Below are 25002 nucleotides of genomic sequence, written 5' to 3' on the forward strand. Positions count from 1 at the left end.
TCCTAGACTTCCAAAAGGCATAGTTAGATACACAAAGTTAATAAGCTAAGGGCACATGATGCTTTTTTTTGGGGGGGGGGGGGGGGGGGGGAAGGTGGAAAGAGGTGGTTAGAAAAGGAGGAAGCAAGAGAACATATTAGCATGGTCAGATGATTGGTTAATGGGACATTTTCATATTAGCGGGTTGTGCCGAGCAGAATATTACAAGGATCAGTGAAAAAGCCTCAGCTATTTATGTACTATATTAGTGACTTTGAAGGGACACCGAATAACATATCCAAGTTAGCTGACAATACAAAACTAGAAAAGACAAACCACAGGATACATACGGGCTGCAAAAAGATTGTTTTAGTGAAAGAGCAACAAGGTGGGAGATGGAGTATAATTTAGGAAAATTGAAGTTGTTCCTTTGATCTTAAGAGCAAAAAGGCAGATTTTCCCCTCTGGAGCAATTTCAGGTATTTGCTCAGAAATCAAAGAAGAAAATATAATTTTTAATATTGACAGGACAATATTGACACTGTGGCGTAAAATCTGTAATTCAGATGCAGACTTGTAAAGAACATCTGTGCTAGCCAGACAGATTCAACTCACAGTTGTCTTGCATGAGTTTCATAGAAAGGCTACAACAACTGTCACATGACATCAAACTGGCCCGAAGAGATCAACAACTGCACAAAAGGACAGCTGGAATTCAACAGACACAATATCAACTATTCGGAAACCAACAAATTGCTTAATAAAAACCAAAAGAACTGTGGATGCTGTAAATCAGAAACAAAGCAGAAGATGCTGGAAAAGCTCAGCAGGTCTGACAGCATCTGCAAAGAAAAATCAGAGTTAATCTTTTGGGTCCAGTGACCCTTCCTCTGAACTTCTGAGGTGGCTGCCACTGCAAGTCTTTTTTCCTTAAAGATTAAGCAGTTTAAAAATTAAGTGTGAGAAGTTTAAATACAAAAAAGCCATGTTGCAATGTCCTTGGTCAACCTTGCTACTTAAACAAAGGGAGAAATTCAAAGGGAAACTTGAAGCATAAATTAGTTTACAATTCCAGCAAGTGAGAAAATTATACTCTTAACATTCATAAATTCCTTTGTGGTTCGTAGCAACGAAGAATGGATGATAAAATAAACCACGGTCAGAACGAGGCAGATACTAAGATAAACAGCATGGGAAGATGTGTTAGGAGAAACAGTTGGTTGTCAGAGCATTGAATGCCTTATCACCTATTTGTAGTTGAGGCAGAGAGCATTTCAGCATTTATGGGAATATTGGATAAAAATTGAGGCAGACGGCTAAAAGGATTAATTCTAACTTGCTGGAGACAGAAATACAAGAGGGTCAAATCAAAACTGCAGAATCAAAAAGGTGGAAAATGGAAACCTAGATTAGTAGGCATCATCTTTCATAGAACTGGCTTACCTGCTGGATAAAGAAGTCCAGAGAGTGTGGACAATGCCGATTCCTTTCCAGAGGTTATCTTAACCAAGCGAATGGCAAAGGGAGAGAAAACACTGGGTACAACATTCAGCCTCCTACATTTCTTTGACAGAAAAATCATAGCGGAGGCGGAATAAAGGAGTAATAGATGAGCTTAAATTTCAGACAAAGGAAAAAAAAATTCAGCATTTACCTGGTCTGTCAGAAAAATATTTTTCAAATGATCATAGGTGATACTTATAAGGCTAATTAAAGATCTCAAATAGTTTGCATTCATACTGATAGGGAAGATATTAAATACCACAGTGACTTATGGCAAAATAAATGCAGGACAGAAAATCACAGCACAAAACAAATCTGTGCCACTGTACCTGCACTTCAACTGCTTCATAATGAAACTATTCACTTCATTCCCATATCGCATATTGCTCTCTTCCAATATCCAAACATTTTTAATGAGTGCTGATCTAATTCCTTCTGCAGCAACATATTGGACTCAGATTCAAAGCTAATCACAAAGTATTTCTATATGCAGCAATGTAGCAAAGGTGTCCAAACAATTTTCCCGATACATAACTTCTGCTTCTTTTATTAATTACCTTATATCTGTACCCTTCAGTTTCTGGTGTTTTCGCAAGCTCATCTCTCTAATTTTTCCTTCTGCTGTATGAAACTCTGAGGTCCTTACACAGCAGTGACTTCCTGAAGCAGAAGTGTGACCACATACAACTAGGCATGTGCAAACCCTGAGCGGTCACGTGGCCATGCATCTTCGAGGGCACACTTCATAAGCACAAACAGTTTGTCCCAAAGACCTTCAGCACTATATCAAATTCTCCTCTCTGCCTTCATTTCTCCAAGGAAAACAGTCCCAACTTAAACTCTGCTCACGCATCTTCCTAACTGTAAACCCTCATCCCTAGAACAATTTCTGAGAATCTTTTGTGCCTATTCAATGCCTTCATATTCTTCTTGAATTTAGATGCCCAGAATCAGGTGAAATACTCTAGCTCAGGCCAAACTACTGCTTTATATCCAACTTTATCTCCCTGCTCTTACACTCTATATACCTTTTAATAAAGCCAGTGAGACTATATATTTTATACAACTCCTTCAATCTTTCCTGCCACTTTCAATTACCCATGCAGATATATACCCTCATCCCTCTGCTCCTGCAGCTCTGTTGGACTTACCCCCATCTTTTATGTTGTGTCTCCATGTTCTTCCACTAAAATACATCACATTATTTCTCCCCATTGAAATTCATTTGTCACTTGCTGACCCATTTACCAACTTGTCTGTCTTTTTGAAGTTTGACAATGTCCACCTCAGTTGACAATGTACAATTATCTTCACCTGCTTCATCAATAACCATCCACCCAAGTCAGGAATGGGGATGTTCACTGATAATGGCAAAATGTTCAGCTCAATTCACAACTCCTCAGATACTGAAGGAGTCACTGTCAAAAATGCAGCAAGACTTGGACAATATCAGGTTTAGACTTACAAATAGGAGAAAGTGAGGACTGCAGATGCTGGAGATCAGAGTAGAGAGTGGTTGCTGGAAAAGCACAACAGGTCAGGCAGCATCCAAGGAGCAGGAGAATCGACGTTTTGAGCATAAGCCCTTCATCATTTCAAATACATCGATTGTTCTGTTCCTTGGATGCTGTCTGACCTGCTGTGCTTTTCCAGCACCCCACTCTCGACTTAGGTTTACAAGTGACAACTGACAGACAATAACCATTTCCAACAAGTGAAAAATCTAACCATTATCCTTTCACGTTCAAAGGCATCACCAGCACTGAATGCCCCACTATCAATATCCTAGGGTTATCACTTGCCAGAAGTGAATTTGCCATACAAATATAGTGAGTAGAACAACAGGTCAGAGCTAGGAATACTGCAGTGAGTAACTCATCTCTGGACTCCACAAAACCTGTCCACCCTATACAAGGCACAACTCAGAAGTGTAATGGAATACTTTCCAATTGCCTGAATGAGTGCAGCTCCAACAACACTCAAGAAGCTTTCTTGACTGGCACAACATTCACAAACATCCATTCTCTCCAACACAAGCTCAGTAGTAGCAGTGTGCACTGGAAAAATTCACGAGAGAACATCTTCCCAACCCACAACCATTATGATCAAGATGATCATGGGCAGCAGATAGATAGGTACACCGCCATTTGCCAATTCTCCTCCAACTCACTCACCAGCCTGACTTGGAAATATATTCCCTTCCTCCAGTGTCACTGGGTCAAAGTCCTGGAACTTGCTGCCTAATGGCATTAGCTATAGGATATGGGTTGCAACAGTTCAAGGCAGCAGCTCATAACCACCTCCTCAAGGGCAACTAGGGAGAGGTAATAATATTGCTCACATCCTACAAATTAATAATAAAAATACTCCCCTCCTAAGAGTACTCTGGGTGTCCATGCGCAGCAAGGGCTGCAACAGTTCCAAGAAGGCAGCTCTTCACTCTCCATATCAGGGTAATTAGGAATGGGTGATAAACGCTGGCCAAGCTAGCTGTGCCCATATCGCAGAAACGAAAAAAAATTCAGTTGAGTTCTCCCATTTCCATACATAAATTCCTTTCTGACTCATCATCATCATCCCTGCTCCTTCCCCTCCCCCCATTTATGTCTGTAGAAGACTTAGGGATTGCCAGCTAGCATAAAAGGGAGTCTCTTTATCAGTTACCATTTCTCCTGTTAACCTCCGATTCAAGCCAGGTCCATTCTTACCCCATTCAAGTTAACTTTCCTCGCTCTGGACTATTCTTAGGCTTCTACAGCAGTTATCCTAAGCCTTATAATACAATAGTCGTTAAAACTTTCTCTACTGATATTTGGAATGCATATTACAAGCTCCATCAAGTGAGTGCGCCAAAATGAGAAGCCTGCCCATTGTGAAAAAAAATTAAGGCTTTGAGCTAGCTGAAAGCCTGTTAGTGAGAGGTACCAACTGGAGAAAATGTTATTGAAATAGTATAGCAGAGTAATGTAAATGTCTTGAAAGAGTGGAAAGCACGCAAAAAAAAAAAGCATATTCATATTGAAGCAGATGGTACAAAATAGATGAGCTTGATGAATGAATGTTCTTACCTAAAAAGGGTGATTCTGCTGGAAAACGAGTAACATTGTTCAATATGAAAAAAACCAGATGCTGGCATCAGAGTTTGTCAGAAAAGGCTGATTAAGAACTTAGTGCTATCAGTTACTAAAGCATTAGTTGATGCATTTAACTGTAAATACAGCTCTAAATTTGAAATTGATGACATGGCAGTTCTTCAAAAATTACTGTCCTGCACAAAAAAAATGTAAAGAATATATGCAGCCTAAGTATTGCCATTAAACATTATTGCCTTGTTTACCTAGAGACAAAAAGCAAGGATTAGTTTTATGCAAGTTACAGTCTCACCTATATGCATAGCATTTGGCTCATTTCTTTTCATATGTCACCCAAGAGTGGAGTGTGCGGTTTCCTCTTCTCCCCCAGCACTGGACAATATTGTACAGGTTATAGCTCTAACACAGCAGCCTCAGGACCTGGTCTTTGCCAAACTAGAGAATTTGAAAAGACCATGAAGTTCTGCCAGAGTCAGTACAAGAGCTTTTGAACATGTTTAAAAGCATTTTACAGCATTAAAAAATAATGGCTTTCATCTCATTTTAATACAGATGAGCTCATATACATGATTTCCCTGCCAGAACAATTTCAGTTGTCGCAGTGAACAACCCTTCTGCTTTACATAAGTATAGACTAGGTGAAATTACTGTGAGTGCCAGACCATAGAGATTGCTGGAAAGAGCAGCAAACTTGTTCTGAAATCATTTAGCTACACTGTAAGAATTTTATTGTAAACTGCATTCCAACCACTCCACAACATTATAAAAGCTTTTACTAACTACTGGGGTTAGAAGCTAAGGTTGCAAGCAAACTTGCTTGCAGCTGATCTTGATGCTGTCCAGGGTGGAAATGACGTTTTGACTGGTTAGACTGCATACAGTCTGTTAGAACTGTAATTTGACACCCAAGTTCATGAATCATAGAAGATTATTGTGCATGTACGGCAAATAACTGAAAATCTAATATAATTTTATAATTCACCAAGAGGGATATGAATATAAAATTGAGAAGACTGCTTCAATCATATAAGGTGTTGGTGACACTACGTATAAGAGTACTGTGCATAGTATCAGTCACCTGATTTAAGGAAGATACATAAATGCATTGGTAGTAGTTCACAGATTTGTCAGATAAATAGTTCAGATTAATAGCTAAAATAAGCAAAAGTTGGGCCGGCTAGGCCTGTATCCACTAGGAGTCACTATATTAAAACAAAAGGGTAATCAATTTTAAAAAGATGAGGAAATGTTTTATTTTCTCTCTGAAAGGGTCTTCTTGAAAGGGTGGTGGAAACAGAGTCCATGATTATGTTTAAGGTAGGGGTACAGAGTTTCTGGTCAAGCAAGGGATTTAAATTTAACTGGGGCAAGCAGGAATGCAGATTTGGTTACAGATCAGCAATGATCTTATTGAATAACAGCAAGCTTGGAAAGGTGGAAACGCCTATTCCATGCTCCTTGCAGCCCTGTATTTTTCTTTCCTTTTCAGATAATTTGTCAATTTCCTTTGAAAGCCACAATTGTTTCTGCCTTCACCACACACTTAGGCCTTGCATACTAGGTAAGAAATTCAATATAAGCATATAAATCTGAAGGAGAGTTTTTGTGCTGGTGTCTATTAAGGCAAATGCCATGTAATTTTAATTTTAGCATATTCAACAACTCTTATTCAAACCTAAAATAATTTTATGATGATACAGAAATAAAGTTTGCGTGTCCATTTTCAGAAGGAAATGCATTTATAAAAACACAAGGAAAGTCACATTAAAAGTAGTTAACATACAAATACCTGGTAGAGAATCTAATTTCCCATCCTGAAGCAGATCTTTCCAGATTTCTTGTCCCATGCCATTCGGGTTAAATTCAGTCTGGTGACTAATTACTAAACCTTGCTGTTTAAGAAACCAAATTGAATTCAAATTAGATTCAAAACTACCTTTATACTAAATGTATTCAAAATATATTTACACAGAGGTGTCTATGCAGATCAAGAGTCTAACAGAAGGCATAAACTCTCAATGTTGCAAATCTATATAAAGCAGGACATCTCTTCCAACCTTAAGAAATATGGCTGCCAGAATATATTAAAAAAAACTTATATTTTGCCATCTAGTTACACCAAACTAATCAATATTTTACAGCTAGCAAAGAGAAGACATCATTTAAACATTGCTGAACAATTACATACAGAATCTGCATTTGTGCTAATTTCCATTGAAGTCAAAGACGTTTCTCATATTCATTATCCAATGTAAAACTGACTGCTTTAACAGTGCAAATACACTTTATAAAGTGTTTGATTGAAAGATGACAGTGCACGTGAATACAGTTACAGCAGCATATGAAACAACCAGTAAATAAGGAGTCATGACCAATATACAATAAGATCAACGCAGTTTGAGAAATTTAATTCAAACCTAGGAATTGGAAATTTTAAAATGTTGGCATTAGTAAAATACTTCCTTAATAAGGAAGTTGTCCAAATATCAACATGACTCAAATTAATTCAATAATATCCTTCCAGATGGAAACTTGGGGCCTGATTCTAATTCAAAGAATTGTTTTTAAATTTGTCTGTAAATAAATCAGGCCTCAGGTGCCCTTATCCAGTTCGATTTACGTGTAACTAAGATCCCACAGAATAATTGGCTGTTTACTGCACTCCAATGCACTCCTAGCAAGCCACCCTGTTGTATTAAACAGCTGCAGCAGCCCATCACCATCTCAGGGCAGGGAAAATAAATGCTGACCTTTTATTTAAAAAAAAACACGTGCAACCAAGCAGTGTAAAGTAGCCAACCATCTAGCATCATTTTCCATATGTAGCAGGCAAAAAAAATTAGATGAAGTAACAAGAGGGTTGTACAGGTTTTGGAAAGGGTACCATTTAGATTCACTAGATCACCAGGATTAAGAAAGATAAACTTGAAAAATAGGTTTTATATCCCATGAATCTCGAAAATCATGTTATTTAACTGGGATCTACATAATGATCAAAGTAGTGAGGGAAATAATTTTCCTTGTGGTGTAGTTCAGAAAGAGCAGGCATTTAAACTAAAAACTTAGAATGAGGCTGTTTAGGAGAGATGTCATAAGGAACTTCTTCACTCAAAAAAAAAAGAGTAAATTTGACCATTCCCTTTCCAAACATCTGTTCAGGCTAGGTTGAATTAAAACTTTAAATGGAGACCAAAAGTTTATAGTTAAATGTATTAAGGAATTCAGAACACATGAATGTGAATGCAATTAATATACCAATCCATGATCAAACTGAATGACAAAATAACCTGAAATAGCTTACTCCTGTTCTTCAAGGTGGAGGTCAAAATAGCAGCGATTAACAGTAATGATTCATTTCTGTTAAAAAGCCAAGATGTACACTGGGTACAAAAAAAATTAAGAGAAACAGCCAACAGCAGCTGGTAAAAATTGTAATAAAGTGAAGCATAGACCATTTTCATAGCTACAGGGCCAAAAAAGAACGAACTGCTTGTCTTATGAACACAAGGTTTGTAACACTATGGCATAATTGTCAACCACGTGAACCATACAACTCAAGCTGATATTTCAAAGCAATTCTATAATTCACTCCTTTTCCAGAGTAAAAGTCAGACAAGGTTTTAAATTCAAACCACTTAAGACGTCAGATGTTGCTTCTTTTCATCATGAAAGGAAAGATTGCTAATTCTTTGTCATTTGATTTGTTAGATTATTCCCTTTACAAACACAAGATAAACTTCCAAGCAAACATTAGTCTGAAAATTTCCTTATCATCTGCTTCACGCCATAAAGGAGTACAAGGCTCCCCAAGCAGAAAGGAGAAAGTGAGGACTGCAGATGCTGGAGATCAGAGCTGAAAATGTGTTGCTGGAAAAGCGCAGGTCAGGCAGGAACAGGAGAATCGACATTTCGGGCGATTCGGGAGAAGGGAAGATGAACCCAAAGTATAGGGAATATTTTGTGAAGGCTGTATAGGTTATTGCTGTTGTGGAATCATACTAATTAAAACAAATCTTTGATAAATTATTCTTTAATAATATTATTTAGTCCAAGAATGACAGTGTAATATAATGGTACTGATTATTGTTTTGTTCCTCACAGTACAATGTGTAATGTCATCATGTCTTCAGGAATGAGGAAAGTATGCCAAGCAGGCCAGGATAAAAGGTAGGGAGGAGGGACTTGGAGGATGGGCGTTGGAAATGCGATAGGTGGAAGGGAGATTAAGGTGAGGGTGATAGGCCGGAGTGGGGGTGGGGGCTGAGAGGTCAGGAAGAAGATTGCAGGTTAGGAAGGCGGTGCTGAGTTCGAGGATTGGGACTGAGACAAGGTCGGGGTAGGGGAAATGAGGAAACTGGAGAAATCTGAGTTCATCCCTTGTGGTTGGAGGGTTCCTAGGCACAAGGGATGAACTCAGATTTCTCCAGTTTCCTCATTTCCCTTCCCCCCATCTTGTCTCAGTCCCAACCCTCGAACTCAGCACCACCTTCCTACCCTGCACTCTTCTTCCTGACCTCTCCGCCCCCACCCCCTCTCTGGACTATCACCCTCACCTTAACCTCCTTCCACCTATCGCATTTCCAACGCCCCTCCCCCAAGTCCCTCCTCCCTACCTTTTATCTTAGCCTGCTGGACACTTTCCTCATTCCTGAAGAAGGGCTCATGCCTGAAACGTCGATTTCCCCAAGCAGAAACCAAAGATAAAAATAGAATTATGATCTCATCTGCAGGGCTTGGAAACAAAAACAAAAGCACAAATTAAAAAACTTTTGCTGAGAAAGATAAATCAGAATCTAGAAATACTGATGAAAGCCGATTTTTTTTGGTCACCTGCTCCTGAAATAGTCTGCAGTATAAATATGTCACCTCGACTTACATCCAGTTCAGAGTCAGTCAATCTACATGCCGCAACTGGACATGCAATACACTTCAGATGAGTTCTCATCACTTAATGACAGCAAGTAAAGGAACTGTGCATGCACTAGCAGTAGGTCAGAATTTTCCCTTAAGATTAGCTATTTTCCAATGTAATTCCTGTATTCAAATAGGGGAGGCAGGAAGCAGGAAATTACAAGCCAATTAATTTAACTTCCATGAGAAGAAAAATATTAGGAACTATTAAAAGGTATTGTAAAATGAGGAATTAGATAAGCTCAAGGTAATCAGGCAGAGCCAATATAATGTTTGCCAAAGGGAAATCCTGTATAACGAACTTATTGGAGCTTGTTTAAATAAATATACTGTAGATAAAGGGGAACCTGTAAGTATATTGTACTTAGGTTTTCAGTTAAGACATTTGATAAAGTGCATCAAATTTACTGCAGAAAATAAAATCTTGCAGTATTGAGGTAACACGTTTACATGAGCAGAAGGTTGGCTGGCTAAGACAAAAAAAAAGAGACTCTGAATAAATGGATCTTCTTCAGGCTGGAGGGACATCACAAGTGGTGCCACAGGGGTTGGTATTGGGGCTTCAACTCTTTACAATTTGTATAAATTATTTGGATGAAGGGACTGAAGGTATGGAAGCTAAATTTTTTTCAGACCACTAACCGAAAGTTACCCCCCCCTTATTTAATGCAAATATCTGACAAAAGAAGTGGGGGGAAAAAAAGAAACTGTCCATTATGGCAGAAATTTTAAAAAAGCAATGTATCTAAATGGTGAGAGATTGAAGAGCTCTGGAATGTAAAGATCTGGGTGCTAACGCATGAATCACAGAAGTTTAGGATGCAGTCCAGCAAATAATCAGGAAGGCTAGTAGAATGTTATAGTTTATTGCAAGGGAAATTCAGTGCAAGAATCAGAAGGTTATGTTTCAGTTATATGTGGCATTGATGAGACTGTATACAGTACTGGTCACTGTCCTTACAGGAGCATGTGAATACATTGGAAGCAGTTCAGAGAAGCTTTCCTAGACTAATACTGGAGCTTAAGAGTCAGAGGTGACTTAACTGAAATATAAAAAGATCCTGAAGGGACTTGATTGGGTGGATGCTGAAAAGATGTTTCCTCTTGTGGGAAAACCTAGAACTAGGGGTCATAGTTTAAAAATAAAGGGTCACCCATTTAAGAAAAATAAAGAAACATTTTTCGTATAACAGGATTGACTCTTGGGAATTCCATTCTTTAAATGGGAGCAATTGAAGAATCTTTAAATATTTTTAAAGATAATTGATTGTCATAGAGGTTTACTAAGGGTATGACGGAATGTCGAGTTGAGGTTAAAAATCAGATCAGCCATGACCTTATTGAATGGTGGGCAGGCTCAAAGGGCTGAGTGGTCTACACTTATCCCTAATTTATTTGGTCTATGCCTCAAACATAGAAAGATATGTTTGGAGCTATAGTAGGCCATTTGGCTTGTTGAGCATGATCCACCATTCATTATTATTATAACTGAACATTTAACTCAGTCTGTTCTTGCTCTCCACCCCCCCACCCCCAAATGTCTTTTGATCCCTTAAACCCCAAGGCGAGATCTTTTTCCACTTTGAAATCATATTGTTTTGGCCTTGACTGTTTTCTGTGGTAGTGAATTCCACAGGCTCATCACTACCTACATGAAGAAATTTCTCATCTCAGATATAAATGTTTACCTCAGTTCCTTAGACTGCGACCTTTGCTATTGGGAATATCCTTCTTCTATCTACTCTACACATTGAGGCAACGCATTTATGCTCCGAAATCCCTTTCATAAAATGAATTTCATTAAATTTTTCTCCATTCCCAATGACCATTTTAAAATTGATGCCCTACTTCCACCAAGTTATACTAAACTCTGGAACAGTAACAACATAAATCACTAACCTTATGTCTGGCTGAAATTGCCATTGTATAATTATTTACAGGGGCAGCATGATGCAACAACACTCCTGAAATGTGCTCCTCTTCTTTATTGAAATGGAATGGCTCATTCCAGTGCCCGCCTTTCAGATCATCCTTGGTTCCAGTACCATTCCTCAGAGTAAACATAAGCGCAACCTCCAGGTCCTCTTTATTTTGGTTTTCAATTTCCCATATAAAGACTCCAACTGGCAGACTAGTGTCCTACAAGGCAAGTAAATGCTTGTCAAATCCATTCCACATTTCTTTTGTCTATTCAACTGAACCTTTCCAGCTTGCAATTAAAAATCCAGTTTCATCTTTGATCCCCATTCAGACTATTAAATTTGTGTTGTACTCTGACTAGACACCAGCTATTATTTTTAAAGAAAGTTGACAAAACATGAGATTCTAAATACTTAAAGAATAAAACCACAGAATTCCACAATTTTGAACAAATAATAAAATTATACAAAATTAGAACAGTAAGACCTCCCACAATAATCATTTATATTCTAATTTTCAAAATTAACCAGAGGCAAGTACGAACAGAAATGACTTCAAATAGCAAACATGGTCAAGACAAATCCCATGGACATTTCAGCAACCCCCTCAGAACATTAGTAACATTTGTGTATCATGAAATTTCATTAAAAGTTTACAAGAATATCCAATATTTCACATTTGAAGATCTAAATTCAAAAGCAGCAACATCACAGATGGCCTCACTCTCCCAATTGGGACTCTGCTCCCCTGGAATCTGGAAACTGCACTCTGATATCTCCTCTCAGCCACAACTTCTGCTGGCCCACAGATGGCCAGGTTCACAAAACTGCACTGTCCTTTCATCTCTTGAGAACTCTAAATCGTACTTAGCTGCATAACAGAAAAACTGCTCATTGGCTTTGTTCACCCTGCCCCCACAGCTGCTCTGAACTATTAATACCACATTGCTTTGCCATCTAGTTGGCATGGACGAGTGGACGAAGGGTCTGTTTCCATGCTGTACATCTCTATGAGCTAAGTCATGAGCCCCAACTACCCCAATACATCTGCCTAGACCTTCCTGGAGTCCCAACTGTTCAAACGTTGCATAGCATCTTTTCTAGTGCCGCGTCTCTAGTCCCAAATACCTTAGCAATTAGCAGTTTAAAGGTAGCAACCTTCTTCTCGAACTGTCTTGACCCAATTGATTAAACTGACAGGGTGGTAACTCTTGTTCTAAGCGACCTATGAAAATCCACGTAACTAGTCTTGTTCCTAGGCAGTACTGAATATAGCTAACATTTTGGAACAAATATAACAAAATCTCTGTTCACTGAATGTTCAAATTTCCACAGATTGCTGACTTAAATAATATAAATTGCATTCAAATAAAGGAAGATTTAATCACGTGGCAGCCAGACAAAAATCAGTAATCTATCAGGAGAAAAAAACTGAATGGCATTAGACAGCACAAAAGAAGAGTCCAAGTCATGAAAACAGTAGAAATAGTACCAAGAGAATTTTGTGCATCGGATACCAGCATTACACAGGAATATTAATACAGACAAAATTGCAGAAGCTTCAGTAAACGTTTTTAAAGCTAAAGATAGATTTTTTTGAACAATAAAGGAATTAAGGGACATAGTGAGAGTAAGGGTAAGTGGAGCTGAGTGCATCAAAAGATCAGCCATGATCTTATTGAACAGTGGAGCAGGCTCAAAAGGGCAGGACGGCCTACTCCTGCTCCTAGCTCTTAGGTTCTAAACTCACTACCACCAAGGAAAGTGGGGGAAAATAACGGAAAAAGATTATTGTTATAGGGAATTCAATAGGCATGATTTATAAATAATTTTCTTTATAATAATAAAGCAGAAAGATGCTGTATTAAATCAAGACCAAAAGATTTGTTACTTTTAAAATAGTAAAAGGTGATAATACTTTGAAATAGTTGTGCCTAGTTCCACACCACTGCATTTGACAGTGTGTTTGTATTTCACCAATAACAGCAAGATGTTCAAAAGGGAGTTTTAATAGCAGATAAGAGAATTAAAGAAAAATTATGAGAAAAAAAAAGGGCAGCTAACCTCAGAGAATCCTAAGGTCTTCTGTATGCATGTAAATAATAAAAGGGTGGCTTATGCATTAAAGTGGAGTCAAAGTAGTGATATTAAAATGAATATGTCATATGTCGAAGGAAAAGATATTACCAAGATCACAACAATTGAGGATGCATTCAGGGATACCGAAGGAATAGAGAATGGAAATTGCACTGGCCATGCTCTTTCACTCTTCCTTCTACACAGGTGCCAGAGGAAGAAATTATAACCATTTTTGAACAGTGTTTGCAATCATAAGCACAACAATTACAGATCAGCCAATTAATTTTAGTGGCAGGAAAGATTTAGTTACATGTGGATTAATTAAGAAATAGATGTTGGCTGTTCCTAAGGGAAAATAACAGTTGTTTGAAGAGTTAACATACGGTTAATGAGGATATCTTGTACCGCACAAAGTTGATTTTCAAACAGAATTTAATACAGCGTCACACAGATCTGAAGGACAGTTTATTCCATGAGTTATAAAAGGAATAAGCAGCAATGAGAGTATAAAACTGGCTGACTGACAGAAATATTTTATATTTGGAGAAAAACATTGTGATGGAATTCTCCAGGGATCAGAATTGAAATCGTGGTTTTACACAATTTACATCCGTGATTTAAATCTCGGCGTGCAGAGACCAATTTCAAAACTTGTTGATGGCACTGCACTAGGAAGATTTATAAACTGGGTGAGCATGACAACATACAACTTCAAAAGAACACTGACAAACTGCAGAGGTGTGCAGAACGGTGGCAGATGAAGTCCAATTTGGAAAACTGAAAAACTATAGACTTGGATGCAAAAAACATGGACAGTACAAACTAAAGAGCATATCTCTAAGAGGTATATATGTACACAAGTAATTAAAAAAGTGGCAGGGCAGTTGGACACAGTAATGAATAAGGCATACACTCTCCGATCCTTTAACAGGGAATATAGTAAAAGAGGAGAAAGGTTATGCTAAACCTTCGTAGGACAGGAGTCAGACCTCAGCCGAGAGCCACACAATCTGGGTGTCACGCTGGATGAGTGAACATGAGAGAGAGTGAAGGAGTGGTTTTAGAAGAGTGGTCAGAAAATGAGGAAGTTCTATACTATCTTCATAACTCAAAAGAATTTCTTCCTTTGAGAAAAGGTCAAGAGGAGATTTGAAAACTCAGACTTCAAGTATTTTGCAAAAGAAGCAATTCCTTTGTGATGGAAGTTTTTTCTCACATCCCAGGTGATTCTGGTCTAGAATGCACCACCTAGAAATGCGGCAGCAGTAAGTCCAATCAAGGCATTCAAGGGGCATTAGATAACTATTTAAATAGAAATACTGGGCAAGGTGCAGATTCAATATGCCAAATTACCTTCTTCACCATAACAATATTCTGTGATTTAATGACCTGCATTCACTAAGCAGATAAATGTTTCCTAACAGCGACAAAACAAAAAAAAAGAGACCATTCCAGCAAGTTATAAAACCAGCTTCAATTCCTAGATGATTTGAGAAAAACCTATATTTGCACAACTTGACGCAGAGGCCATTGATTTCTGATAAATTATATGTCATAAATTGTAAATAAATTCAAATGTTATAGTCATAACTCATCTTTCCAAAAAAATTTCCAGATCATATAGCGTAATAATACCAACCATATAATTATGCGGAATAATTGGAGATATTTGCCGACATGTCAAAGTTACATTTTGTCCAGGAAGTTTATAAACCGTCCATGCGCGTGGATAAAGGGCATGGTAAAAAGCATATTCTCCACAGTATCCCCAATTCCAACTCTGCAGCTTGTGAGGTCTCTCAATAGAAAGTACTTGTTGATAAATAGTCTGTCCATTCTTTCTTAAGCAGACAGTAAACTGGGAACAACAGAAATCCAGTTAAGTGTCATCATACATCATATTGGTACATAGTGTCGAAAATTTAATAATTATATTAAAAGGTTTTAAAGCTTGCTTCAGACACTCACGTAGCAATCGGTTACCTTGTTTTTCAGGTGTCTGTTTTGGTTACTATGGGAAAAATACAAAAATCTTACCATCCCAGCTGTGACAAATTATGCCGTTAAGGAGGATTTTACCATCCTGATTCTCTTGGCGAGGTATTGTAAACCTGAAGCAGAGATGTTTGCTCCATTGGGTTTTGTTTTAAAATTATACAAAAAAAGCATGAGTGGGTGGACTCAGGCACACACAGACCAAGGGGTTTTAGTTTTGCTTTTAGTTGCTGAAATTGGGGTTTTAGAGTTGAAACAGCAAGATACAGCTCTCTCTCACCCTGGTGCAAGATTCATTCTTTTTCAGTTTTTTCTTTCTCTTGGACTGGACATAGCATGTGAGTGAATCCATTTTCCCAAATTTTCATTTGCCAAGGCTATCTATGGGATGCTGCTATATTGGAAAATTTGACAAGTAGTAGTTAAAATAATATATTATTTTGTTAATAATTTCATTAGAGTTAAAGCTATGCCAATTTTGTTTCTGGATTTTAACTGCGGTGTAAGAATAAAGTGCACTTTAATACTAGTAGTTCGATCAATTGAATCACATCTGGAATGCAGTCTCTTACACTTGCCTTCAAGTAAGATAAATGCTAAGGTCTAAGAGAAGTGAGGACTGCAGATGCTGGAGATCAGAGTCGAACAGTGCGGTGCTGCAAAAGTACAGCTGGTCAGGCAGCATCCGAAGGGCAGGAGAATCGATGTTTCAGGCATAAGCCCTCAAAGTTAGGGTCCAAGCTACCTCTTCATATTTGTTTTGAGGGGGTTTGGTCTGGTCCATAACTCAGCTCAGAGTGGCATGAACACAAGCAAAGTTGGCAAAGAGCTAACAAACTAAGATAAATGTGGTACATTTCATTTAGAAATTACATTAACCTGGGCTCTTTCTGCATCTCAGCACCACATTTCTAACAAGGTCCCTTCAGAGAATACAAGATTATTCAGAGTTTCAATCTTATTTACACAGCTGCAGTTAATAGAAAAATTAACATTAACACCATAAAATAATCCAAATTTCAAAAACAAAAGTTTTTGAAAGATTTGGTGATTGAGCAGAGCAATGGAGTATTTTAACAAGCCATGATCTAATTTAGTGGGGGAGTTTTGAAATTTGAAATTCTGAAAGGGCTCTACAGCAGAGTAAATTAATGCTCGCAGCTTTAACATACAGCAATGATATAAAATTTTCATCGCTTCACAGGGCCACATGCACAATTTTTACTCAACAATACATTATGCAAAAAGTTCCTTCTTCAAAAAAAAACTAGCTCAATGACCACCTTTGAGCAAGGTGAAGCCAATAAGCAGGAACTAGCCCCAAGGTTTTAAAAATATGGTCAAAAATAGGAACATAAGAAACAGTAGTCAGCCAAACAATCTCTTTGCCTGCTCCCCCACTAAATTAGATCGTGGCTTGTTAAAATACTCCATTGCTCTGCTCAATCACCAAATCTTTCAAATTCTGCAGAAGTCAAAAATCATTGCTCAGGTGTGAATATTTGTGATAGCCTTTAATCTCCTGCGATAATAACTTGTGCTGTGATGGTCAACTGTGTACATCACCTGATGTAGCTGAGGAACTCCACTTTAGCATAACTGTTTTTTTCTGCAGAGGAAGACAATGGACTGAGTTGCATGGCTTACTAGCTTCCAATTCCCCAGGCCTTCTGCTCTGTTGTAAACGGGTCCACCCCACTCCATTCTCAGCACCTCTGCACACTCCTTTGATGCCTTCCCATGCAATCACAGGTGTAACATCTGCCCATTTACCTCCTCCCTCCTCACCACCCAAGGCCAAATACATCTTCCAGGTGAAGCAGTGATTTACCCATACTTTATTCTATCTAGTCTAGTGTATTTGCCATTCAGTGTGGTCTCTTTTACACTGAGGAGATGAAACGCTTTACGGAACACCTATATTCTGTCCCTGAAAATAACCCAGAGCCTTCCAGTTGCCTGCCACTTCAACACCGTGTTCCCTGGCCAACATTTCTGTCTCGGGCTTGCAGCAGTGTTCTAGTGAACTTCACCAAGCTCAAAAGATCAGCATCTTGTATTCAGTTTACAGGATCTTGCAGCCTCTGGAACTCCACATCGAATGCAATAACTTTAGAGCACAATTCAATTTTTTTGCTGAGCCCACACCCAGTCCTGTTACCACATGGGTTTCTTTCAGCATAGCCAACCATTTTCACATGACTTTGCTTTCGGCATACACTACCCACTCCCTGCTACCCTCGGCTCTCACTATTAGCTTCTCTTCTGTCCTGGCCTGATCCATAATAATCTCTCTTTCAGTTCTGATGACAAATCATCAGACTTGATATATTAACTCTGCCTTCTTCCCAATGATGCTGCCAGACATGCTGGATTTATTTTTGTTTCAAGTTTCCCAGTTTCTGCTTGCCATGTCCTTCAAGCCAACTTTCAGACAGTCAAGGCTATCAGTGTCAGTCGTCTTTATATCTCATTTGCGGTGTTCTTGCAGCAGTTGAGAGCCAGTGGCCAATCCACTGCACGGAATGTAATTGGTATACAACTGTAATTCACCCAGTAAGTATGGCTAAGCTCATGTTAATGACCTTGAGCTACCAAAAGACACCGAGGATACATCTGAGAATGCAAAGATAGAAACTCTTCAGTCTTTGGTTCTGCCTAGCAAATGACCTCCAGATCTTACCAGTGCACAGCAGTATGCTATGAACACAGGGTTAGCAGACTCAGTTGGGATGCTGTTGCTCCACACTCTTACCCACATCAAAAAGCTACAGTTATTATGTTGAATCTATTTGTTGATTTCAATATCAATGACTGATTGCTGATGATAAATAATTGGAAAAAAATTGATTTGACACAAGTCCACATACTTAAAACACATATTTCTCAAGACTTCTGCAAAGATGAATTACTCCATAGCATGTTTATGAAGCAGTTAACAAGCAGTGTGGAACCTCAACTGAATAAGCATTAACATGACTGTGGGTAAGGGAGATCACTCAATGATCTGCAGGCTCCAGTAGAGCTAAAATTAATTTAGCATTAAATAGAACGTTCTCTTATAGATTAAAATGATACCCAACTAAATGTTTTTCTAATTAACTCAAATTTTAGGAAAGAAAGACCAGTGGGTTATCATTACTGAAAAACAGAAGCCTAAAAACCAATTTATTTTTCTTACATTTTTATTTACACAACTAGTAAGAAAAGCACATTTCAAAAACAGCACATTGAGAATTTTTTTTGGCAACAGCTCAATTTTACAAGGGTATTCAAGGGCAATACCTCTACTAAGTTTCACAGCAGCCTTACTTCCACAATCAAATACATACCTGGTTCTCAATCACAGTGTCATAGGTGTACATTCCTGGGTTTAGCTGCCATCTGCAGAACTCCCCTCGCCATCCCCTTGTAATGGAACCCCCTCCAAACCCACCGAGTGGTGCGCCTGAGAAGGAACATCAGGTTGATATTTTGACTCCACTTATTCACCATACTTTGAGATCAAAATTCTTCCTAATCTTTGCACATCAAAAAATATGGTTGGTAGTCTAATTACTTGGTTAAAACTAACAATACTTGCCTTAATTCCTTGCACATACACCAGCTATACAGTGGATAAGCAACCATTCTTCTATTGGCATTTACAGGATTAAAATAATCACTATTATTCAAATGGCAAAACACTGGAAATTCTAACTATACAGAAGTCTCAAAAAACCTTCAAATTATTGAACCACATTTATAAATTTATTAATTTGTACTTACCATAAATCTGACGCAATGGAATAGAATTAAAAGTGTCAATAAAAGGTGTCTTCTTTTCTATTCGAGTTTTTCTGTACCACCATTTCAAATAACTGTTTAGAAATAGAATTGTGGTACATAATGACTGACAACTAAACAAAAGCATGAATTGTTTACAGAATTCAGTTTATAATACAGCGTAACCCTCATCTGACCATACAGGATACTAAGTCAACTCCAATCTACACTTGAAACACAAATTCAAAAAGCTTGATCTGATCATTTTAAAATTATTCCTTTCACCAGAGGTGAGCTGTTAGGAAAGAAAGTTCAGGACTTTCATCCAACGACAGGAAACGAATGGTCATGTCAGGATGGTGCAGCTTTTATAGAGTACACACTGCTGCAACTGAGGTGGTAAATGGAGTTTCAAACAAGTGAAGGCATTTGGCACGCTTGCTTTTATTGACGGTGCATTGTGTTGGGAAGTCATGTTCTGGCTGTACAGGACATTGGTTAGGTCACTTTTGGAATACTGTGTTCAATTCTACTCTCCTTCCTATTGGAAGGATGTTGTGAAACTTCAAAGGGTTTAGAAAAGATTAACAAGGATGTTGTCCAAGTTGGAGGGTTTGAGCTTTAGGGAGAGACTGAATGGGCTGGGGCTTCTTTCTCTGAAGCATCAGAGGCTGAGGGGCGACTTTGTAGAGGTTTATAAAATCATGAGGGGCATGAATACGGTGAATAGTCAAGGTCTTTTCCCCAGGGTAAGGGAGTCCAAAACTAGAGGACTAGATTTAAGGTGAGGGGGGGAAGGTATAATAGGCACCTAAGGGGCAACTTTTTCAGAGGAAGTGTTGATGGCTGGTTCAATTACAATGTTGAAAATGGGTATGTGAATAGGAAGGGTTTTGAGTGATGATAGATAGATAGATAGATTCCCTACAATGTGGAAACAGGCCATTCGGTCCAACAAGTCTATACCAACCCTCCGAAGAGCAACCCACCCAGACCCATTCCCCTACATTTACCCCTGACTAATGCACCTAATGCTACAGGCAATTTAGCATGCCAATTCACCTAACCTGCACATCTTTGGACTGTGGGAGGAAACCCACGCAGACACGGGGTGAACGTGCAAACTCCACACAGACAGTTGCCCGAGGCAGGAATTGAACCCGGGTCCCTGGCACTGTGAGGCAACAGTGCTAACCACTGAGCCACCATACCCCCATATGGGCCACATGCTGGCAAAGTGGACTAGATTACAATTTTGGAGAAGATTTGTAGCTCAGGTTGAGATTCAGGTCGTATGTTTACTCGCTGAGCTGGCAGGTTTGTGTTCAAAACAAACTTGCCAGCTCAGCAAGCAAACTTACAAGCAGGACTAGATTAATTATAGGGATGGATGAGTTGGACCAAACTGTCTGTTTCCATGCTCTACATCTCTGTGACTCTTACTTTGTTCTGGATGGAGTCCAGTTTGTTGAGTGCTGTTGGTGACATGCTCATTCCAAGAAAGTGGAGTGTATTCAATCATACTCCAGACTTAAATCCTGTACGTAATGGACAAGCCATGGAGATATTAAATGAGTTATTCAACACAATTTAGAGCCTTTGATCTGCTCTTCCAGTCACTATATTTATATGACTAGCCTATAGTAATTTCTGGTCAATTGTAACCCACAGGATATTGATACTGTGGGAATTCAGTGACGGTAATGCCATCGAAAAGCACCGGAAGGTGGTTAGATTCTTATCTGAAGACAGTCGCTGCCTTGCAGTTAGCGAACAATATGCAAAACTTCCTCTTTTTTTTTACATAACAAGTTCTTGGTTAGGATCTTACGCAGTGTTTCGGGGAGAATGGGGCAAGGTACAAACTGCTCTTCCGGAGACTCAGCACAGACTGGCAAACATCCTCCTTCTGTGCGGCAGCAATCTACCACGACTGCAGTTCATAGTTAGTGCATTATAATCCAAATGGCAATGGAGACAATTTAAAATCTTTCAGGGTAATAATGAGCTATTGACACTAAGCATTTTTCCCCCCAGATTTGTACAGAGACTTCACTGGCGAAATCAGCACCTTCCCGGTGAGTGGCAGGTGCTATCTGTATAGAGGTTATTTCAAATCGCAGTAGTGAGCAGACAGAGTCAGCTGTTACCAATACCAGGGAGCAAGGGAAGGGAAATTGTCTAAATCCACAACAACAAACAGCATCAAATCCCAGGCCGGACATACCAGCTGTGAGTCAAACACCAATTCCATCAGCACTCAAAGCAAACACCCGGCCTTGAAAACCCCTTTTCCGGGCCCTCACTCACCGGATTCCCAGGCCCAGGTGGTCAATCATATGTGACATGGAGACGTCGCTGGCCTCGAACGGTTTTCTCTGCTCCCTGAACTGATGGGCCAGGCAGATCCTCCAGCCAAACCGCGGCACACCGACTCCCTCCGAACTGCCGCCCGCGTATTCCTCCATCATCTCGGTACTCGGGGCCTCCGCGGTGCCCATCTTCCTTCCGCTCCTCATACACTGTCCCCAACTGCCGCACTCGATCTGACTGGCTGATGCTGACCTTGTACTTCGCCCCATCCTGTTCCGGCTCCTCCTTCCGCCCCACTCTGCTCCTCACCTCTTTCAGCACACGCCTCACTTTCCGCCCCGCACTGTCCGTCACCTTCTTCAGCCCCCACACCCCGCCCCCCGTTCTTCACTTCCGCCCCGCACTGTCCCTCACCTTCTTCAGCCCCCACACCCCGTCCCCCGTTCTTCACCTTCCGCCCCGCACTGTCCCTCACCTTCTTCAGCCCCCCGGTTCTTCACCTTCCGCCCCGCACTCTCCCTCACCTTCTTCAGACCCCCCGTTCTTCACCTTCCGCCCCGCACTCTCCCTCACTTTGTTCAGACCCCCCCCCCCTTTCAACTTCTGCCACTCTCTCGCAACACTGTTTAGGTTGGGCAAAGGTTCGCGCATGCGCCTTGAGCGTGACGGAGCTTTGTGACGGGTGCGCATGCGCACCGCTGGTAATCTAAGGGACTGCTCTGAAGTTACAATGAGAGCTCCGGTAGATAGTTCAATCAGAAAAACCTCTGAGGGAGGAAGACGAGATGGGCTGAATTACCTTCTCTGCTGTAATTATCTATTAATTTAATGGAAACTGAAACAAACTTCAAACGAATTTGAACCAGAAATTGTTGGAATACACTCAGCAACTGATTCTCACAGAAATAGAAAATAAAGTTTACATTTCAGGGATGAGTTTATCTAAGAACTGGGTATCCCCCGTCAAGAGATTGGAACCTGTTTATTCCCCCACTATTGGGAGAAAACTGAGCAATGTCACAGGGCAGGAATCAGCATAACGTTCCTCCCTCAATATAAAGAAGGTTCAAGTAATAACAGTCTTAGATCCAGTGAAACTGAATGGAACTTTAAACAATATAAATTGAAGATATTGTTTTCATGAATCAGCTACAACTGTCTTGCAGTGCCCTCTGATTGGAATATGGCAGAGTGGAACTCGATGATAGAAAAGTGAAATGTGATGTGCATCAAAAATAAGTAGTTTACATCTGTAATTTTTCATGCAATAAATCATTCAGATTGGAATGGGGAGAAAGTGAGGACAGCAGATGCTGGAGATCAGAATTGAGAGTGTGGTGTTGGAAAAGCACAACAGGTCAGGCAGCATCTGAGGAACAGGATAATCAACATTTTGGGCATAAGCTCCTGCTCCTCGGATGCTGCCTGACCTGCTATGCTTTTCCAGCACCACACACTCGACTCAGATTGGAACGCGCTGCCTGATAGACAGGTGAAAACAGATTCAACAGTAGCTTTCACTAGGAAATGGGACAGAAACCTGAAACAAATGTAAGGAATTTTGGAAAGAGCTGAGAAATGAGTGAAATTGGATTATTCTTTGAAGGAGCTGGTGTGAGACAGACTCCTGTGCATTAATATATGATTAACGTAGCATAAGAAAGCCTGGAGGCTGACCTGGTGTTTTGCTTTGAGATAAAGTTAAAACATCCAGTCCGGAATTCTTGGGATCATCTCTGGATTTTGGAATTTTCAGGATTATGGAATGATGTTAGAATACCTAAACTGAAGTGTGTGAATTGGAAAGCAATAGAAATACATGTTTACCTGTACTATAATGCCAGTATCCAGCAGTACTAAATGTTGTGATTCATCACTGACTTATATACAAAATACCATAATCAACAATGTGCATTAATTTAATGCTTTTAATGTGGAAGAATGTACCAACGTGCATATATTCCAAACCATACCAAGTCTTGCATATCCATCATCTAGGTTCGCATTGACTTTTGATTTCCAGTGCTCTAAAGTCTCCAATTTAAAATTCAAGTGTTGTGTTTATACCAGTTCACATCCGCTTTTCTCCATATCTATGTAACATCTTCTAGCACGAAAACACCCTCAAACTCTTCATCCTTCTGACTCTAGCTTTTTGTCCCTGTCCTCCCTTAATTGTAGCTGTGTCTAGATCTTGTGATTTAAATTTCTCTACCTAAAGCTCAATATCTTCAAATGCCATTAAAAATCTTCCTGAAACCCATCTTACTGACCAAACTTTTCATTGCACCTTTTTCAACCACTCATTTATTTTAACAGAAACACTATATTTATGTAATGCATTTTATTACCTCATAAAATGGCAAATTAATCCACAGTCAAATGATTTTTGAAGTATAGTCATTGGTATTGTGTAGAGAAATGCACAAAACCAATATGTGCATCGTAAAATTCAACAAACAGCAATGGGATAGATGTTCAGGGTGTCTGTTTTGATGGGCATGGTTGTGGAATAAATGTTATTGAAGGCAAGTTGAGAATTCCCTGCTCTTACCACTGTGTGGTCTGTTACATCCACCTGAAAGATCAGAAAGGATCTACAGCTCAGTGGTTAGCACTGCTGCCTCACAGCACCAGGGTCCCAGGTTTGATTCCAGCCTTGGGCGACTGTCTGTGTGGAGTTTGCACATTCTCCCTGTGTCTGCTGGGTTTCTTCCCACAGTCCAAAGATGTGCAAGTCAGGTGAATTGGCCATGCTAAATTGCCCATACTGCTAGGTGCATTAGTCAGAGGGAAATGGGTCTGGGTGGGTTACTCTTTGGAGAGTTGGTGTGGACTGGTTGGGCCTAATGGCCTGTTTCTGTACTGTAGGGAATCTAATCTAATCTAACATTGCATCTGAAAGGTAGTGACACACCGTCTTGAGTTGGAACCATATCACTGCTCTTCTCTGTTGCTGGGTGAAATCCCTTCTTCAAAGTGGATGTGAAGAAAGTTGGATCAGCCATGATCCCTTCCTATTTCTTATGGTCTTAAAAGCTCAGACAAACTACTCTAGATTAAGAAGGCAATACATCATGACTTTATGAATGTCATGAGGAAAGGGGAAGGAATTCAGTCTGCATATTGGCAGCTTCCTGACTAGGAGGCAGGAATTGGGCCCTGGCGCAGGTTCATAAGTGCCAACACTAGTTCAAAGGAGAAATGCTTCTTTTTTAGAAAAAAGAGAAATATGGAATTTAAACATTGCTAAAAGAAAATGAGGTTGAAGCTTTTTGTCCTGTACACATCAGTACTAAGACACAAGAAACAGACACCATTTATACAGCATGAATAGAGGGCCCTAGTTGGGCCATGAAAATGGAACAAGAACAGTTAATTGTCAATCTTAATGCTCAGACCTGGCTAGCCTGAGGCAATTATACAAAATACAAAAATAAATTGCA

The 25002-nt window shown here is 39.5% G+C and overlaps 1 protein-coding gene across 3 annotated transcripts in view; it reads right to left on the minus strand.

The window, feature by feature from the left end:
- The window catches only part of gba2 (glucosidase, beta (bile acid) 2), a 63290-nt gene extending 41513 nt beyond the window's left edge, over nt 1-21777 (minus strand). For 2 of the 3 annotated variants that reach the window (XM_043687094.2, XM_043687123.2), the window contains exons 1-7: nt 21554-21777; nt 19247-19338; nt 18811-18926; nt 15123-15341; nt 11385-11624; nt 6364-6466; nt 4551-4568 (exon numbers count right to left, since the gene is read on the minus strand). In XM_043687094.2, the coding sequence (XP_043543029.2) occupies nt 4551-4568; nt 6364-6466; nt 11385-11624; nt 15123-15341; nt 18811-18926; nt 19247-19338; nt 21554-21762 (997 nt within the window). In that variant the 5' untranslated portion in view covers nt 21763-21777. The remainder of the gene's footprint in view (nt 1-4550; nt 4569-6363; nt 6467-11384; nt 11625-15122; nt 15342-18810; nt 18927-19246; nt 19339-21553) is intronic. The other variant, XM_043687103.2, reaches the window with a different exon arrangement.
- Nucleotides 21778-25002: the final 3225 nt, after the last annotated feature.

Source organism: Chiloscyllium plagiosum, unplaced genomic scaffold (assembly GCF_037043375.1).
Source record: "Chiloscyllium plagiosum isolate Xiang-an unplaced genomic scaffold, Cpla_swu_hap1 HiC_scaffold_1, whole genome shotgun sequence".
Classification (NCBI taxonomy): domain Eukaryota; kingdom Metazoa; phylum Chordata; class Chondrichthyes; order Orectolobiformes; family Hemiscylliidae; genus Chiloscyllium; species Chiloscyllium plagiosum.